A 20954-nucleotide genomic window follows, 5' to 3' on the forward strand; every position below is an offset into this window, starting at 1 on the left:
GCTAGTTCTATCTCCATGGTTTGAGTGATAAGCGCACACATGGGGTAGTCTGGATAATGAATTTGGTTAACACCACAGGATCTGAACAGGATTCTCCTAGTGATGTTGAAGTTGATTGTCTAATTTGGTTGTTCAATGAGGGCTCAAGTCAATGGAAACTCTTGGGGAGGAGAGTTGTTCAGACCACCTGAAGTACATACTGCTAACACATTAATCATCTTAATCAACAGTCATTTTGGTCTTAGACCATAGTCTCCGAAGGTCAGGGCATTCCTCAGGCATGGCTAGTCAGTGAGCAGATGGTGAGAGGGTCTGTATTTGTCCCTTCATTTGGGAGGCAAGGGGAAAAGATAGGCCTGAGAGCCTCTTGGAAAGAGGCTGGCGGGAAGCTGTAGATGAGGGACTCGTCTGTCACATTGTAGAATGCTATATGTCCAGATTCATAGTCTAGGAAAACACCAACCTTGTGCACCGGCTCTCTGACATGTTGGCCTTTTAAGGGCGATGAGACCCAAAGACTGTAATCATCTCCAATTTTCAAACCTATGAGTGAGAATAGGTCCCCAGGGGGCTTAGGGAGATTCCCCTTTCTGCTCACTGAGTCCTTGCAGATGCCCACTTCCCACTCTGTCTTGTTTCCCACTTCCACCTCCCAATAGTGTCTCCCAGAGGTAAAGATCTGAGTGCCCAGCACAGTAGCAGACTGGTCAAATCTCTCCGGGTTGTCAGGTAACTGTTGTCTGGTTGCTCCATATCGCACACTTTTCAGATCCTCAGACAAGACTAGATAGGCATTGGCTGTGGCTGGATCCAGAGTTATATCCGCTGCAAGGTGAGAAAAGAATGAATCCTCCTTTGTCATTCTTGAAAAGCCTCTTATATGTGCGGGATTTTAATTAAAGTCTTAGCATTTAGTCCTATATTTTAGGAATGTAATTTATGCAAGTATAATGGAAGGGGGGAGGGTTGTTTGAGACAGAATCTCTGAGCTCTTCTTTTACTGCTGCACGAAACAGAGTAACCTCTAAAGGGAAACAGAGAAAAGTCAAGTAGGAGCACTATTTAGCCTGCCCTGGAGGGGAGAGAAATCTCTGACAGGAGAGTGGAAGTTGTGCTGTGGGAAGACAGCTTTAGATGGCAGCTGCCTGTGCTCACAGGGACACCTTTGTTTGTATCCATGTCAGCCAGGGTGGCCTCTTGTTCTCCATCTGAGTGGGAGAGAATGTGAGCAGTTACCATTTGTAAATTCCTCCCTATGTTCCAGGCAACTTCTTTTTTTTTTTTCTTAAAGATTTTATGTATTTATGAGAGGAAGAGTGACAGAGAGAGAGAGAGAGAAAAAAAAAAAAATTGAAAGACCTTCTATCCATTAGTTCATGCCCCAAGTGGCCACAGTTGTTAGGGTTGGTGCAGACAGAAGCCAGGAGCCCGGAACCCCATCCAGGTCTCCCACATGCATGGCAGGGCACCAAGTACTTGGGTCATCTTCTACTACCCTACAGGCACAACAGCAGGGAGCTGGATGGGAAGAGGAGCAGCTGGGACTTGAAGCAGCCCTCCAATATGAGAGTCCAGCGTCACAAGTGTCGGTTTAACCCGCTGAGCCACAGCGTTGACTCCCATGCCAAGCAGCCTCTGTACATTCTCATTTAAGCATTATAAATTTTTCCATTTAAATAGAAAAGGATAACAGGCTCAGAAAGGTTAGGAAGCTTCACCAAGACTCAAAGTTACTGAGTGCTTGAATTGCAACTCCTAATCAGCATTTTTCATTGTGTCATGTTGAAGTGCAGCCTCCTCTGAGTGCAATCCCCTATGACTATCTGATGAAGCATGTGGTAAGACAGCACTTCACAGTGACACAGGGAGGAAGTCACAGAAGGGCTTCCAAGGTTTACTGCCTGTCCACATAAAGTTAGGTGCCCCGGTCACATAATTTCATACTTTTATTTATAGACTGATTTCTAATCATAGCTAATTATCTCTAAGACTGATACCTGTCTCCTCATTTTCACTATCCAAAAGCAAAGGTAACATCTGTCTTACTCATCATCATAGCAAGCTCAGAGCCAAATAGCATCGTACATAGTAGTTACTTAACAAACATCTAGTGGGTCCAAAGGTCATTAGGCCTGCCTCTAAAGGGCAGATTGTCCACAAGGTAAAAGCTGAGAATCTTAGCCCATCTGAATATCTAAAACGTTCTCAAAGGATAGAGTTCTTTGGATGTTCCTTCACTGAGATTTAAAAGTTTAAATTGAATTTTGTCTTAACAGGAACAGAGCTATAAAAGAAGAAACATCTACATGAAGGGTAAGCACACGTGTATGTGTGTGTGTGCACGCATTCACATGAACCCATACATGTGCAAGGGATGGGACAGACAAAACAGAACACTAAAAACAAAACATCCAGACTCCTTAAAAAGCAAACAATGCCAGATGAACCATCAGTCCAGGCCAGCGGTTAAGACACTGCTGTGGATGCCCACATGCCCTGTGAGAATGCCTGGGTTCGAGTCCATGCTCCGCTCCAGATTCTAGCTTCCTGCTAATGCGTGTGAAGGAAGACAGCAGGGATATCTCAAGGAGCTGGGTCCTTGCCACTGTGTGTTCCAAGCTCCCAGAGATCTGGGGAATGAACCAGCTGATGGGAGCTCTCTCATTCTCTCCCTCCCTCTCTCAAATAAATTTAGATTTTTAAAAGGACGTCAGTCAAGTCTCACTGCTTCTTTCTGTCCAAACACAGAAACGTTCTGTGGCCCCACCCTCCCTGGTGCGTACTGCTGGCTCAGGATACCTGAGACCTTAGCATCATAGGATGAACATTTTACATTAGAAGAAGCTGTGCAAGGGCTAGTAGTGATCGCTTAACATATCCTGAAGTTAACTCTGGACATCTCGGAAGGTTCGACAAATCAGGCTGACTTACAGCTGAATTTTCTTAGCATCTCCCTCATTCCAGTGATGCGGCACAGACTCAGTTCTGTGGTGGTGGCCTCTGGACACTGAAGCAAGAGTGTCTCACTCCTACAAAAGAACGGTGACACATGCTCACCTTGGCACAGACGGCACACCCTGCTCCAACCTGACAACCCCATCCTCATTCGTAATCTGTGCCATCACCACCAGATTCCCATATCTTACATAACTGAATGCAGAATGGAAACTTACCTTTCCAGTGCTCCTCTTACTTCCTGAGGGTAGAAGAGAAAAGTGATTAGTGTTTGTGCATTTTTATCACTAGCAAAAATTTGATCCTTTGCAAAATTCACAGAATCTGCTTCCCATGGCCCTACTACACTTTAAATGGAAGGAAATATAGCAGGGAAAAACATCCTTAATTTCCTCTAGAGGTGGTTTGGTTGAACACTGGATATTTCCTCCCAATGACTACAGAATACCTCATCTTTTTATTTTTCTCATGATGTTGTCAAGAGAGCCTGTAATTGACCAAGGAGCCAAACTGTATCTCATTATTCAATAATTTAGGGAGCCAGAGAAAATTACCCAGTGAGAACCCAGACTAAGCCTGTATAAGGTAGGAGTAGTTAGTTTGAAAGACACTGAATTAAAAAGCAGCATTCTCCAGAACTGGTCCAGGAAACAGATCTGAAACTGAAGATGACTCACATGACTTAAAAATTTAAGAAGGTCCCAGAGAAAACAATAGCCAAGAAAGGCAGTAGAGCAAAAATGGTGAGGGAAATGGGCTCAGTGCACAGAACATCTGGGCTCTACCACCAAGTAGATATTTCATGGGCAAATTACCTCACTGCCACGGATGTGAATGATCAAATAAACACTACTATAACTTCAATCTGTGGCTTTCAATCACCTGTAGCCTGTAACATACTAAAACTTACCTTCATTGGGTCTTTGTGAAGATTAATGTACCCAGCTTGTAGTAAATGCTAATGAATAAACTTAATAAAAAATATTTGATAAAGCTGAGGTTGCAGAGAGGTAGGTAAAGAAAAATAAAAAAAACCAATGGAGTTATTATCAGGCTTGTTTGGGATAGAAAGTCCTCTGTTATTTCCACCTTTTCTTCAAGACCTTACTGGCATGTAGAATATCAATTATTTAGGAATATTACTTTTGGGCTAGAACTTAAGTTTTTTTCAAGTGAACACATGAAAATTTATTTCCTATGCCTTGAAATTCTACGAGATGGTATAGTTTTTTTCCTATAAATTTTCCCCATCCACCCACGAATTTTAGTCTCACCTCAAAAGATTCTAAAGTCGAGTTCTGAAATGCAGACTCAATCTGTCCAATCATTTTACTTAGGCTTCTGATTAGCTGGGTCAGCTGGATCTCATTCTCCCTCAGTTTCTTCATATTCTCTCTTTCCTCTTTTTCTAGTAGCTGAAGTTGTAGCTGCTCCTCTTCCTTCAGGAACTGGTGCATTTTCATATATTCGGACACAACAACCTGTTTACAAGTCTTCATCTCTTCCTATCAACACACACACACATATACACACAATATAATAAAGTTAGTAACAGAAACACAAGTCTGTAGATGTTTAAGCCTCACAAAGACCCAAAGTTCACCATGACAATTCTTGAAACCTACAAATAGCACATTTATTCTGTTGAGTACCTGATTGGAGAATTTGGTGTTTTTGGAAGTATGCATATGTGCTATTGATACAATAGTAAGCAAAACCTCAAAATTTCTCCTCTCAGGAGCCTGTCTACTGGAAGAAAACAAAAATAAATAAATAAAATGACAGGTGGGGATCAATGTTACAATAAAAATAGAGCAAAATAAAAGTGGAAAATTATGAAAAATGTGTGTGCTCATTAATTCAACAAATATTTATTTGATGAAAGAGGCTTTGGGCTTAGGATTAGAAATATACATGACAAATAATACCACTTAAGGACTCAAAAGCTATTGAGAGAATCACATCCACTCATTCTTTACAGCTAATTAAACATTTTGTTCTTTGCTTTAAGTGCTAGGCAGCTCAAATCTAAATCTGTAACTAACCTTGAACAGTTGTTCAGCTTTAATTCAAGCTACTATTTCGCCTTTATGTCCCCTTCTCTTTCTTTTAGTGTGTGTTTTCCTGGAAAGCATTTGGGATCATCTATTTAAGAACTCACTGCCATGCTATGTTATGTAGTCAGAGCCATAATAGAGGTAACCACAGAGTTGCTTAGGTGCACAAAAAAGGGGAGGAAATATGTCTGCTTAGGAATGGAGAAATTTGAGCTGAGTCTTGAGATTTCCAAGTGGATGAGCTGAGGTGGGCGTGGATATTGCATATTGCATACTAGAAAAAAAAATTGCCTGTTTTCCTGGCATTAAGTACCCTGCCCCCATGGTCCCTTCCAGGGAATCAATCATATATAAGATCCAAGAGCAAGATAGATACTAACCTTACACAATATCACTCTCTCCTTCTCATGGGTTAATATAATCTGAGCTTCCTTCTTCTTTTTACGCAAAAGATTTAGGATTTCCTGGAGTTTCTCCTGCAAAAGAAACAAACTCTCTGTGGCAAACCAGGAGAGCATCAGGTCACGAAGGGACCTCGAAGACAAATAACTGCAAACCAAAGGATGGAAACAGGATCCACAGAGGTTTGCGATGTGGTGGCAGGACAGGACCTCCAGGATTGACACCAATAGAGAATATTATGGTAGCTGATGGAGCCTGATTTATGTTCTGAGGTTTATACTGAGCAGCCAGTCTTACTTTGTGTTGTTCCTCAGCCTCACTTGAGAGATACACTCTGTTTACTCCATGACTTTGGGTTGAGAAAGAATTTGTACTCTGCTCATCATCAGAGAACACCTTAGTGGCTGCTGCTGCTGCTGTTCTCCCAAAGCTGCCTTGTTCATCCTCATTCTGTAGCACCTGGGATCTGAGTTGCCTGCCAATGTTGGCCAGCCTCCCCAAGCGCTCATTGGGCTGGAAATGGGGGCCATCCAAGGTCCTCCAGCACTCAGGACAAGACAAAGGTGTATTATGTTCCTCCCAGTTCTTGAGGAGACACATCAGGCAAAAGCTATGTCCACACTCGGTGGTCACCGGGCTGTTGAAATAGTCCAAGCAGATAAAACAGGTGAGTTCTTCCCTGAGATTCTCCATCAAATCTGCTGTAGACATTTTCTCCACGATAGACATCAAGGCAAGCTTACACCTCTATTCTGGGATTAGAAAAGTCTTTCCTGCAGTTCTATTGTTTTGAACAACACGTGGGTGATCGGTTGCTCTGTTGTTATTACAAGAAATTCTTACTCTCCTCTGTGCCTGGCTCCACCAATCCACATATACTCTCCCAACACAAAGCCAATTATGACTTAATGTGGAACTCCTGTAAACAGGGTTCATCATCAACCCCAAACTTTTATTGAATCTTTCTCTATGTAAACCATATGTTAGAAACTAAGGATATTTGCTCCTAATAGATTAATCTTTCAAGAGTTGATTATCGTATAGAAATAGCATCAGAAAACCATTAAAACATTGATTTTAGGCTGGGAAGGTGAACATTTTGGTGTCATCCAATGCAGATTTTTGAATTATGATGATCTCTAATAGTGTCTGAATTACAATTTGGTCCAAGTATTTTGGGAAACTTCATTAATTTAACATAGTTAAGAACAGAAAAAAGAAAAACATAGTAACACATTCCTTCTTTCATTACCATTTTCTCTGCTTGATAAAACTGGTCAAGTACTGTGTATTTTTATTTAATTTTATTCATCCCAACAAAATGAGAACTATTCCACTGAAGCATCCCTTGACTTTAGATAGATATATAATGGATTACCAGCTTATATCTATTGCTCTACACTGTAGACCATAGCACTCACCCATTGCCTTCATGGAAAGTGTTTAAGGCGACATTCTTCTTGGAAATAACCACAAGAGGCAATTATTCTGTGGAGAAGATGAAAATAACTATATTTTAGTATAATTTTTCTCATTTACTTTCAACCTCTGAAAATGTCCAAACTAGTCCTTCTCAAACCTCTTATCCTCCATCAAAGAAAATAAGAGAAAAGGAAACTCATTTATTTTAGATTTATGAAAAAGTAAATGCTTTATGTGGAGACGGTATGAATGACGGCCACTCCAATTAGTGTGAAATGCTATGAATTCACCGTGTCATTCGCTTATGAGTCAGCTCTTGTCATGGCCCACCTTCTATACACTCTATGCCAGGAAGTGAGACCACAAAGCTCTTCCTCAAAGTCTGACCACTTTGCCTCTCCCACTAAATTCATCACTTAATACGTCAATTTTCAGCTTGTCACTCTCCAACTTGGCAACCTTCCCTGAGTCTCCATTATCCAAGTTATTCCATTAATTTCTTTGACTTTCAAGTCTCTGTCTAATTCTTCTTTCTCATTGATTTCCAACAGGATGTCAAGTGTTTTCTTATCTTGAGCTTTGAGAAAAAGAAATTTTCTGGCCCCAAATTCTTCTTCCTCCATTTATTTCCTCCCAGTCAAAACTCACCTTCCTGGAGTCTAATTCAAAATGGTTTAATCATATGTCCTTTATATAACATTTATGAATTATTGTGATGAGAATTTAAACTAAGAAAAAGAAACATCAGACTAAAGAGATACTATTTTAAACAGGAAGACAGAAAACATCATGAAACCTATATGGCTTAGATTGTTTCTAGGCTATTAACAGCACACCTCCAAAATATTGATAGTAGTTAGTCTCAAGAAAGGATCTTGCAAAAAAAAAAATCTACAATACACTAACTTCCATTACTGAGAAAGAAATTTATGAACTATCATCTCCATTTAATGTATTACTTTCAAACAAACTCAGAAGAAGTCTTTAACATTGACCAAAATCATTGGGATAAACCTTATAACAGAGTTATGGTACATCATAGAGCAAGTATTCCAATTTGGAATAGAGGAATGGTATATTCTAAGTTTAATTCACACTGATCTGTTCCATCTACTTCCTTCTTCCAAATAAGCTCCTTTCTTTTATAAGCTTTCTAACACAATAACCATGTATTACTTATCTATGAATAGAGTAATTCTTTGTGCTTAACCAGGAATCAATTTATCTGTAAGTAAGTTTCAAATGACCAAATAGAAGAACCATAGAATCATAGTCATCTATCTAGATAGAAGTCAAAAGATCATGTATTCCAACTACTTTCCCAGATGATAAAGAAAATTGAAGCTTAATTAATTGAGTTGACCCCCTAATACTTGCTTATTACCTAAGTAGGAAGGATCAAGACTAGAAAATTAGTCTCCTGTCTCCTAGTTACTCTCTTTTGTCAACACATTGCCCTGAAGCACACTGGTTTTGTGAGTGGAAGAAAATTTACAGTTATCTCAGTGAAATGAATACTGCTCAAGTTCTGTCAGAAGGAAATGAGACAGCCGTCATTACAATGTGATTATGTGACAAGTGTCTGAAGTCACTGGCTACAGTCACTCTTGGGTATGCAGACTCCTTTACCATCTCTTTGAACACCTTGACTATGTTTCATTCATGGATGAAATAAATTCATAGAGTTGGCCAACTATGCCACAATGCCAGTCCCACAAACACTGTCTTAATCTCTGCTTCACAATGCCCACTGGAACATTTTCTCAGTAAAGAAATATTGGGGAGGGGAGCACTGTGGCACAGTGGGTTAAGCCACTGCCTGCAACGCCGCATCCCATATGGGTACCAGTTCAAGTCCTGGGTGCTCTACTTCTGATCAACTCCTTGCTTATGGCCTGGGAAAGCAGTGAAAGATGGCTCAAATCCTTGGGCCCCTGCACCAACATGAGAGACCCAGATGAAGCTCCTAACTCCTGTCTTAAGCCTGGCCCAGCCCTGGCCGTTGCAGCCATTTGGGGAGTGAAACAGAGAAATGAAAGATCTCTTTTTCTGTATCTCCCTCTCATCTAAATTTAGGATGTATAATTATGGGAAAGAAGATATGGTCTAATTTCTTTCCCTTTGTGAAGGTGGTAAATATGAAATCTAATATTTGAGATGATTAGAGAAAAATAATTTGAATTAATGCCATATGAGTAGGATTTAATGTCAATAAAGAGTAATGGTAGATTAAAAATAAAACACATTGTGTGCAAAGTTCACATGCTCTATGTCTTGCTTCTAGGAAACCATTTTCACTTAATTCTCCAATAATTATCAAATACCTCTTGAGTTTTAGGTGGTGAGATGTATCTAGATCTAAAAATCAATATATTAGAGTAGCACTTTATAGGGAGGAAAGCAAATGCTTGTGTGTATACTTTGCTTCAAGCCTTTTTAATGAACTTCACCTTTTACTTTTCTTTTTAAGATTTATTTATTTATTTGAGAGGCAGAATAATGGAGACAGGGAAAGACAGAGAAAGAGATCTTCTATCTGCTGGCTCACTTTCCAAATAGCTGCAATGGCCAGAGCTGAGCTGATCTGAAGGCAGGAGCCAGGAGTTTCTTCTGGGTCTCCCACATTGGTGCATGGGCCCAAGCACTTGGGCCGTCTTCCACTGCTTTCCCAGGACATTAGCAGGGAGCTGGATGGGAAGTGGAGCAGCCAGAACACAAACCTGCATCCATATGGGATGCTGGTGCCGTGGGTGGAAGCTTAGCCTACTTCACCACAGCGCCAGCCCCCACTTTTTACTTTGCTTAAGGAAATTTTAATACTTATTCACAAGACTGTCTCTCACCAAAAAATGTATACTTAGAGGAAAAAATACATGAAACTACTTGATACAAATGTACATCACATCTCGTGAACAGCCCCTGTCCAGACTATTGAGAAACAGGTTTTTTTTAGTTTTTGTTTTTTTTGTTTGCTTTTCTTTTTCTTTCTCATACAAAGTGTTGAACTCTTTACCTAGAATAGAGTTAATCTTCTGTGTATAAAGCTAGATGTAAATAAATCTTAATAAAAAAAAAAGAGGGAAAAGGAAAAGGGGTGAGAGTGTGGGTGAGAGGGTGGATACAGTGGGAAGAATTATTATGTTCCTAAAGTTGTAATTACGAAATGCATGCAAATAAATAAATAAATGAAAATGTAGATCACTCACTTCGTGCCAGGTACCATTCTTGCACACATTAATTGACTAATTAAGTAATCCTCAAAGCCCTATAGGGTAAGCATTAATTTTAGGCCTATTTACAGATGAAAAAACAAAGTCTGGTTATATCATTTGCCTTAGATCCAGAGAGGCAGCTTAATAACCTGAGTCCATACTTTAACTCAGAGCTGTGCTGCCATCTCCACAGAATCTAATGAGACACAGATATTCAGATCAAGGGGTTTTGAAACTGCAACCAAAAACAGGTATGCTGGGCAAGGATCCAGTCAAGTCCACCTCCGAAGGTGAACTAACTTAACCTCCCCCTTCAACCACCCAGTGGTAATTGGTGCTACCCAGGGGGCACTCCTCCCATGTTCACCTATCACAGCCACAGATATTAAGGTCAGCTTCTGGGTGAGCTTACGACATAGCTGTGAAAAGAGCTGGTGGAAGTAAATTGGAGCCTTCTTTGCCACCACAGCTCTTTCTTGGATACCGAGGTGCAAAGGCATACAGAAATATCTGTTTGGCTAGGATGCGACTATGGGTGGGGTGCACCCTAGGGAAGAATGAGGGTTCTATGTATAGCTAGGAATTCCGGAATGGTAGGGATCCGTGCCAATAATCAGGTACTGTGTATGTTTCCTTGGGCAGACTGGCTACAAGTAGAAGAACTAAGACATGTGTAAGGATCTGTGACACAAGGGGCAAGGCAATGTTATTGTGAATGAGACAAAAACTGAGGAGAGCTAAAGGAAGACTTCAGGAAAATGGGGGGAAGAGCACCCCCAAAAGAATGAAATCTTTGCTAGCAGAGCAAAGCTGTGGTGACAGGTTAGGCCAGGACACTGACATCCCACACTTACTCTGCCTTTTCCAAGTACACGTCTTCTAGATGCCTCATTCTCCAACTCCTCTTTAAACCTTCCAGTCTCCCAGAGGTTCCCTAAATTAGCTGCACATGTGAATCACTTGGGATGGTGAAAATCAACCAGAAACACATGTCCTGCCTCCAGACGTTCTGAGTGAGTAGGTGCAGGGTTCTAATTGGTCTAGAGCACCCTGAGACGGTTCTCAGCATCACCTGGAACTTGTTGGAAATGCAAACTCTTGGGCCTTACCTCAGACCTACTGAATGAAAAACTCTGCAGGGCGGGGCCCACCACTCTGTGCTTTATAAGACTGCCAAGTGATTCTTATGTACTTCAAAATCTAGAAGCCAGAGGTTTTGGCATCAGGTTTATTAATAGTTCTCCAGATGATTTTAATGTGCCATGAAGTTTGAGAACCATGGCTTTAAAAGACTAGGTTCCAAGGCAGCTGAAGGCTAATTCTTTAAACATGCTTTCACTTTGCCTTTCTCTAAAATCTTCTCTCTCCTTCTTATTACAAACAAGAACTGCTGGCATGAATGTGGGATGAATGTGGGTTATGAATAGCACTGAGAGATGCCTAGGGCAGAAGAATTAAAATCCCAGACAACTTCTTCTTCTTCTTTTTTTTTTTTGGACAGGCAGAATGGATAGTGAGAGAGAGAGAGACAGAGAGGAAGGTCTTCCTTTTTGCCGTTGGTTCACCCTCCAATGGCCTCTGCGGCCGGCACATCTCGCTGATCTGAAGCCAGGAGCCAGGTGCTTCTCCTGGTCTCCCATGCGGGTGCAGGGCCCAAGGACTTGGGCCATCCTCCACTGCCTTCCCGGGCCATAGCAGAGAGCTGGCCTGGAAGAGGGGCAACCGGGATAGAATCCGATGCCCCAACCGGGACTAGAACCCGGTGTGCTGGTGCCGCAAGGTGGAGGATTAGCCTGTTAAGCCACGGCGCCAGCCTCCAGACAACTTCTAAACAAGGTAAGAATCTTTACTTAATATATACTAAATTGATCTTCTGTATATAAAAAAAAAGAAAGCAATACTACCCAGTACGATGTACAGATTCAAAGTGGCTGTCAAAATTCCAACTGAATTTTGAAAGAAGGGAAAAGTTCATCCTTCAGTTCATAGAGACTTTCCATATAATCTAAATAATCAAAAACAGTTTTGAAAATGAGTAAAACTGGAGTACTGTTTATTTTCTAATTTTACAAAATGAAGAGGTAGACATTGTGGCACACTGGATTAGGCCAGTACTTTCAGTGCCCACATCCTGCATAGAAGTGCCTGGTTCAAGTCTTGACTACTCTGATTCTGATTTAGCTTTCTGCTGATGTGTCAGGGAAAACATCAGACGATGGCTCATGTACTTGTATCCCTGCAACTTGTGGAAGAACTAGATGGGATTTTCTCAGTGCAGGTAAAAGGACACTATATTTTAAACCAGAGGCATATAAGTATAGAAACTTCCCCAGGATTGATAAATAAAAAGATATAAACATAAAAAAAAAAAAGAATGGCAGTTAAGAAGGTGCTAAGAGATTCAACAGATGAACAAAGGCAACTGGGAGCTGACACTGATGATGAACTAATTGTTGCAAAAGGTTGGATTGAAGTGAGCTTTTGTTTTTCTTTCCCCTACTGTTTCTCTCCAGGGACAAAGGCTGCCTTATATCTAACCAGATTGTGAGGAAAAGATAGCTTGTTCTATCTGTTTTCACTGTTGATCAACTTACTTAATTGAATGTTGACAAGAGGTCTTGCCATAAGTACCTTTTAAGAAGACAGAAAGAAACTCCTAGTTGCAGTACCTGACTTAAATGCAAGAGTATTTACAATTTGAGAGATCCAAAGTATAACACACAGCTGGAGATTATGGCTGAGATGCCAAACCATCTGAAATCCAGGTGATGGATTTCAAGAATAGCAAATGTAAGAGAAACCGAGAAAAGCTGAAGAGGTTCTGTGTGACAGTTAAGAGGCCCCTCTGTAAGATCTATCTCAGGAAAATAAATCTCATACAATGTTTGCAATTGAGAAGGTAAAAGAAATCTTCAAGTTAAGATTGGCTTCTCCGAAAATTCCAGGACTCATTCTCATGTTCTTTCCTTCTGTAACATATTGAGTCTTCAAATTAGCACTATCATCTAAATCATTTTTCCATTCCTAACCTGTCAACAGTGGAGGATCAGGAGCCCTCAAAGCCCATTTTGATTGACAATAACTGCCAATTTTCACATTCTAACTTGTGCCGGAGCTTGTGGTATAACTTTATAGATCTAACATAGAAACTTCCAAAAAAAGATTAATAGTGTTTCTTTTTCAGAATGAAGTCCAGGAAACCCTGGGTTTCTACATAAGGCTCATAGGAATCTCATAGGAGAACGCCTACCTTGGAAGAGAAAAATGAATGATAAATCTGCCTGGGCTTCTTCAGACCGAAGACGGTCACATGACTAAGGAGGACTCTTCAATAAGTCCAGGGGCGGAGATTGCTGCCCCACCTATCACAGCATAAACACCAATCTTCAAACACGAGGACCTGAACTGTTCCAAAGGCAGGAAAACAATTCCTGCTTCCGGGAAGCCAGCCTCATGAAGGAAGGAGAAGAGTAACTGGAGAATCATGACCTGAAATCCACAGTAAAATGGCTCTAGTGGACATACAAAGAAGGCACCGCTTTTATATAGACAGAACTAGAAATAAGTCAAACCGATTTGAAATTTGCAAAAAAATGGGAAAGACCTAGTAAATCTGAGAGAACTTTACTTGATTCTAAACTAAATGTATATTCACTAAAATGTTAGACAAGAAACTGGCATGATCAGGTTTTTTTTTTTTTTTTTTTTTTTTTTTTTTTTTTTTTTTTTAATGACTGGCTTCATGTTGGGTTCACACCTCAGAGAACTTAGTAATTGATTGCAGTTCTCAGTAAAAAACAAACAAAAACTATGGTATTGGCAGTGGAGTGGAAAGAAGGAAATTTTACTCATACTCTGCAAAAGAGACTAGATAGCTAAGAAGACTTGGTGATTAAGTATAGAAATATGGAGAAGTTAGTCATTCATGGATGATACTTATATTCTTGTGCAACCAAGTGGATGTGCTGCCTTTGACATAGGGCGAGATACAGGGGTGTTCATATATAACGATCATAAGTATAGATATGATGTTTCATTTTCAACATGTTGCCTTTTAAGATGCCTGTATGATATCTGGATAGAAATTAAAATATATGTGTATATATTATACACACACACAGTCTGAAGATCAGCTGCAAGATTAAAACTAGAAATAAGGATCTGGCATAGAGAAGATAACTGAAGATGAGAACACAAACAACTGCCCAGGAAGACAAGCAGTCTCATAGAAGGCAGGTGAAATGCGAAGTTCAATTACATATCAAACATCCTTGGAAATTACCCTCCTAGGATTAGAGATCTACTCTAGGGCTAGAAATAGCATGTTTCCATAATGTAAAATAAGGGAATTGTTTTTGTTTGATAAGAAGCCCACAGTGCTTCCCATGTGAATTTTTTTTCCCCCAGCACATTGAACAGCCAAATGCAGCAAGTCATCAATGTAGTAATCTCTTCACTACCATAATGACCATACACTGTATACTCTCCTTGGCTCAGTTTGACCAGATAATCTCAGAGATGCTTATTTTGCTGCACCTATGAGTATTTTGCCCCTTCCACCCTAATTAAGTCTCAACCCTTCCCCAAACCTATTAAATAACTTTCACTTCTTAAAAAAGATGGTCCCACAGTTACCATATATTTTTGTTTTTTTTGTTGTCAGAAGTTTGCATGTCCTTGACTGTGTGTGTGTGTGTGTGTGTTTTAAAGGTTAACATTTTTGTTACCAGCCAGTTGAGTTATATAGAGATTGAGCATAATACACTAACATTTAGAGAACCACTATTATTTCTAGTACATGATTTGGCAAGATGGAAGGTGTTGTTTGTTTTTAGGAAAAACGTTTGATACAATAGAAACACCTATGTGTGGGAAAAAATATAGCATTCAAAGGTCAAGCTCTAGATGTCAATGAAAAAGACACAAGTATATGTATTAAGTTACTGGCTGGATCTTCCTTTAACAACATCCCAGTCTGCATGTTAGCATACACATCGAGACATTTTGCCACTTGAGTAGCCTTGCAAAAGTATTGAACAAGAAAAGTCACATAGAAAGGGATCCATGGAAACAAATGAAATGGTGTTTGTCTTCTCAGTGGGTAGTAAAGGGAACCATGCTGGGTCTCTGCAGCCCCAGGGCTCATACCCAGCCAAAACCTCCAGCCAAAGACAACCTCATTTCACCAAGAAGCCAATAATTTCCTAGCAGCTTAGCACAGTGCTAATCAGGCTGTTAATGTATTTTAATACATAAAAATCTATTCAGTGTTCTTCATATGGTCTAGAACTTGGTTTACACACCATGTAATCCCAACATAAACACACAATTGAGCCATAGAGATTTGTGATTCTAAGCAGGAATCTATATTTTCTTTTTTTCCAGTACTAATAAATTGTGATTTATTCATTGTATTTTCCCAGGGAAAGGAGAAGGGATGGAGGGAGTCAGCATATGTGTTACCAAGCAGGAACCCATATTTGTAAAAAGCATGGGGATGTTTAAGAATTTCAGGCTCACTATTTTTATAAGTATGAATTATCACTTATAAATTTATCCTTGGGGAAATTATTTTTAAGACCAATGAAATATTTTAAAATATAGTGGGTGGTTGTTTGGGACAGCAGTTAGATACTGCTTGGGATCCCCACATCCCATATTAGAGTTGATTAATTCTCACCTCCTCTTGGAATCCAGCTTCCTGCTAATGCTCACTCTGAGAGGCAGCAGATGATGATGGCTCAAGTAGCTGGGTCTCTGCCACACGTGTGGGAGACTCAGATTCTGAGTTCCCAGCTTTTGGCTTTAGCTTGGCTCAGCCTCAACTCTTGTAGCCATTTGCGAAGTGGACCAGAAGATCTCAATATCTCCCTGTCTCTCCCTCTCTCTCTCTCTGGCTCTCTAAAATAAGTTTAAATTATTTAACATAATACTTAAATTGATAAGTGTAGGCTGACTATATGAAGTAGTCCAGCTTTATAAATGAGACCAAATGTAAGGCAATTTGAGTGATAAAATTTGCTATGTTTCTAAAACAAGATTAAACTAAAAAGCTTAAGGAAACCTATTTTTGAGTTTGCTTTTATAAATACAGAACTTGCAAATACTTAAAAATAGTGCTCTCCTGGTACCCCTACCCTAGACATAAATTCACATTACATAAGAAGGCCCTTGAGGATCCATGGAAAACACCATTTCAAACACTAAGCTTTACCAAAACCATAAAGATTTTGAAAGAACAAGACAGAAAGCCCATCTCGATGATAGGAAGAAACAAAGGATGTATTTGTTCTGCACTTGGTAATAGCTTTCACTTGAACCACCAATCATTTTAATGAACAAAGCAAGCTTTCATTTATCTGTTTGCCCAACAATGCTTATCTCCAGAAATGAGTCTTAGGGATTAATGAAAGATACTTCAGTGGGTGAAGGATGTCTTTGTTTTCAATGTACCCTGTCACTCCCCCCTTCCCATCTTCTCAGCTAGAGCTTCCTCAAGGAAGCATTTTGATATTTCCTTGGATATTTAAATTACTCCTTTCATATCTAAGTCTCATATTCCTTTGAACCTCTCCTTCATAGCCTGAATGTTGCAATTTGATTATTTGATGCTTTAATAATCTGTTTTTTGTATTATACTGTGCAACTTTCTTGAGTCATTGATTTTCAGACTACTGACCACGACCCATTAGAGACAGACATTAACATGACTTTGAACGAGCTGCTCATGAAAGTCTTAGCTTTGCAATAGAAAAAGTACTCTGAAATTTTCATTTTTCAGTGCTGGTTTTTATTCATTAAACTAATAAACCACAGGCTAGAAATATCTCTTCCGTGCAAATAGGGTCCATGTATGCACTCATATTTTCCCTCAAACATTGTGCTGTAAGAGTTCTGTACATATGTAGACAGGCATCTACAGTTGTTCAATAAACAAAGGGCTGAATGAGAAGTTCAGCTTTTATCTCCATGTTCTGATTCTGTATAAATCCTCCCTTTAAAGGAGGATTTCATGCTTTAAAGTGGAAAACCTCTGGTAAAAGTAAGATAAGTACCTGTTAATGGCCTTTACAAGATTGAGACAGGGACATGCAACTAATTTCAACTGACATGGAAATGATGGTTAATTTTAGGTGTCAACTTGACTGAATTAAGTTATTCCTAAAAACCTAAGGAAACATCATTTTGGGTGTGTCAGTAAGGGGTGTTTCAGGAAAAATTAGGGTATGAATCTGAGTGGGCCAAGAGGGGAAAAATCACCCTCAGTGTGGATGGGTACCATCCAATTCAGCCAGGGGCTACACAGTTAATACTGAAGACAAATCAGTCTTTTATCAAAGTCGGGATGGACTTAGTTTTCTGCTGCCTCGGACATCAGAACCTCACATTTCTCCGCCTTTGTACTCCAGGACTTAAACCAGCAGTCCTGAGTTGTTCAGCTTTTGGCCTGGGGCTGAGTTCCCCCACTGGCTTTCCCCAATCTAAGGCCTTCAGACTTGAACTGAGTCACACTGACAGCATCTCAGGGTCCCCAGCTTGCAGATGGCTGGTTGTGGGACTTCTCAGCTTCCATAATCACGTGAGCCAATTTTCTTCATAAATCTTTTCCCATATAGTTTTGGGGTCTTTAAAATGTACATAGTCTTTTAACTCCATTTTGTCTATTAATTTTTGAAGTATACTCATATATATCCTACTGATTCTGTCTCAGTGGAGAACTCTGGCTGATATAATGGCATTAAAAGTTAGTTTAAAAAAGTTAGTTTAAAAAAGGTTAGCTATTAATCAAATATGAAACCTTTTATGAGTGAATAAGAAGTGGGAGCAAAATGAAGAGTCATAATGCAGAGTGGGCATTTGGCGGAGCCTTTAAGATGCCGCTTAGAACATCTGCATCCCACATTGGAGTGTCTGGGTTTGAGTTCTGGCTCCACTTCTGATTCTAGCTTCTTCTTCTTCTTCTTCTTCTTCTTTTTTAAATTTATTTATTTGACAGGTAGAGTTATAGACAGTGAGGAGAGAGACACAGAGAAAGGTCTTCCTTCCATTGGTTCACTTCCCAAATGGCCGCTACAGCCGAAACTGCGCCGATCCGAAGCCAGGAGCCAGGTGCTTCTTCCTGGTCTCCCGTGGGGGTGCAGGGCCCAAATACTTGGGCCATCCTCCACTGCCCTCCAGGGCCACAGCAGAGACCTGGACTGGAAGAGGAGCAACCGGGACTAGAACCTGGCACCCATATGGGATGCCGGCGCAGCAGGCAGAAGATTAACTAAGTGAGCCACGGCGCTGGCCCTGATTCTAGCTTCTTGCTCCTGCATACACTAGGAAGCAGAAGAAGATGGCTCGAGTACTTGGGTCTGTGCCATCCTCCTGGGTGACCTGGATTGAGTTCTGGGCTCCTGGCTTTGGCCTGGCCCATTACAGTCCTATCTGTTATAGGCATTTAGGGAGTGAACCAGACAGTTTGTCTCTCTTTCTGCCTTTCAAATAAATGTAAAAAATGATTGCAGTTTTTTTTTAAGTCCTAATGCAAGAACTTATCAATATTTGTAGAATTCTCTACAAGGAGATGCTTATACAGAATCTGGTCAGAAAAAAAACTAAAACCAGTAGCAGCATGTGCTCATTTAATTGAAGATGTGAAGACGCTCAGTTCACTGTCTGACATAAACAGATCCAGAAATAAGTAGTGTGAATTTTTGGAAGATAAATACTTTGTATTCTCTAATGATCTTTTGGACCAGGGTGCGGTTGTTCCCTTCTAGGGAGAGGAAGGGTAAATTTTACAGTTTTATCATAAATAAAAGTATATTTTCTCTTCTTCTTTTAAAGATTTATGTATGTGTTTATTTGAAAGACAGAATAATCTTCCTTCTGCTGGTTCATTCCCCAAATGGCTAAAACCACAGAGGCTAGGCCAAGATGAAATCAGGAGCCAGGAACTCCATTCTGGTCTCCCAAATGGGCTCAGGGATCCAAGTTCTTAGAACATCTTCTACTGCTTTCCTGGGCACATTATCAGGGAGATGGATTGGAAGTGGAGCAGCCAGGACTCCAGGCCCTTGGATATGAGATGCCAGCCTTGCATACTGTGCCACAATGCCAGGTCCCCAACATAATATATTTTCTTTCTAGGTTATTAAAGTATATGTCAAAGCTATTACAGGCTTGTTTGGAGGCTGTCATTTCGTCTAAGAAAATAATTTTAGAACAGAATTTTTTATCTGTTTTCCATATCTAATAAAAGAATCAGGAATTACTTGAAGAATCCACTCTCTACCCTATTTCTTTCTCCCTCAGGCAACAAGCAGCAGTTCATTGAAGTAAGTTTCTTAGTTTTCTATTGCTTTGCAGCAAATAACTACACATCTAGCATTTTAACACAACTCGAATTTGCGAGTTTATAGTTTCATAGGTCAGAAATCCAGCCTACCTTGGCTAGATTCTTTGCTCTGAATTTCAGAAGGTTAACATGAAGATGTTGTTCTGGGAATATTCTCCCTGAAGCTTAGGGTCCTCTTCCAAATCCAGTTAGATTACTGATAGAATTCAGTTCCTGAAATTTTAAAACTGGCTCAAGACCCCATTCTCTTGCTGATTCTCACACAGGGTCAGTCTCAGCAATTAGAGCTGCTCCCAGACCCATGCCGCATCCCCCTTTATCTCCCAAGCCATCAATCCTTCACATTGAAAGTTTCTCACCATAAAAACCTCTTGAGATGTTGGCTTGACTTAACAGTTAAGATTAATGTTTTGAAGTGCCTGGGTTCAAGTCCTGGCTTTGCAGCTAATTTCAGGTTCTGCTAATGCACACTCTGGGAGGCAGCAGTGATGGTTAAGTAGTTAGGTCCCTGCCATTCACATAGGAGGCCTAGAGTAAATGCCTGGGTCCCGGCTTTGACCTGGCTGTTGGGAGCATTTGAAGAGTGAACCAGCAGACAAGAGCTCTCTCCTCTCTCAGGGTCTTTCCGACTCAAAAAAAAAAAAAAATTTTTTTTAAGATTTTTAAAATTTATTTGAAAGAGTTACACAGAGAGAGGAGAGGCAGAGAAAGAGAGAGAGAGAGAGAGAGAGAGGGAGGTCTTCCATCCATGGTTCACTCCCCAACTGGCTGCAACAGTGGAGCTGTGCCGATCCAAAGCCAGGAGCCAGGAGCTTCTTCTGGGTATCCCACGTGAGTGCAGGGGCCCAAGAACTTGGGCCATCTACTGTTTTCCCAGGCCATAGCAGAGAGCTGGATTGGAAGAGGAGCAGCTGGGACTAGAACCGGTGCCCATATGGGATGCTGGCACTGCAGGCCAGGGCGCTAATCACTGCACCACAGCGCCATCCCTGAATTTGTTTTTAAAGGAAAACAAAACAAAAACCTCTTCCCTTTTTACGAGCTCGCTTGAGTAGGTCAGGGCTATAGACCTAGCTTAGGATAATATCACTAACTAAAAAATCAACTGTTTTGAGACCTTCACTATGTCTGCAAAATACTTTACATTAGCACCCACATTAGTTTGTTTAAAAAACTGGGAGAATGGGGCCAGTGCTGTGACTCAGCAGGTTAATCCTCTGCCTGCGGCACTGGCACCCCATATGGGCACCAGTTCCAGTCCCGGCTGCTGTTGAGGCTATTTGGGGAGTGAAGCAGTGGATGGAAGACCTTTCTTTCTGTCTTGCCTTCTCACTGTCTGTAACTCTATCTCTCAAGTAAATAAATAAAATTTAAAAAGAAGAAAAAAGCTGGGGCAGTATATGTGTGCTAGGTGGTGAGAATCATGGGGGCTTTGTCAGAATCGGTCTCCCAAAGTGTCCATTTTATACCTACCTAGTCTTAAAGGAGGGCTTATTACTTGAAGATCTTCAATGAAGAAGAGATTATTTTCTCAGTGTTGCCTAGAAGAGAGTAACTTTGGTT

At 40.5% G+C, this 20954-nt stretch overlaps 1 protein-coding gene across 1 annotated transcript; it reads right to left on the reverse strand.

The window, feature by feature from the left end:
• Window positions 1-274: 274 nt before the first annotated feature.
• Window positions 275-6143, reverse strand: TRIML1 (tripartite motif family like 1). The gene is made up of 6 exons (XM_062213141.1): window positions 5712-6143; window positions 5393-5488; window positions 4230-4460; window positions 3174-3196; window positions 2932-3029; window positions 275-825 (listed from the first exon to the last, which is right to left on the reverse strand). The coding sequence occupies exons 1-6, from the start codon at window positions 6141-6143 to the stop codon at window positions 275-277; spliced, it is 1431 nt and encodes a 476-aa protein (XP_062069125.1).
• Window positions 6144-20954: the final 14811 nt, after the last annotated feature.

The sequence above is a fragment of the Lepus europaeus genome, chromosome 16 (assembly GCF_033115175.1).
Source record: "Lepus europaeus isolate LE1 chromosome 16, mLepTim1.pri, whole genome shotgun sequence".
NCBI classification, from domain to species: domain Eukaryota; kingdom Metazoa; phylum Chordata; class Mammalia; order Lagomorpha; family Leporidae; genus Lepus; species Lepus europaeus.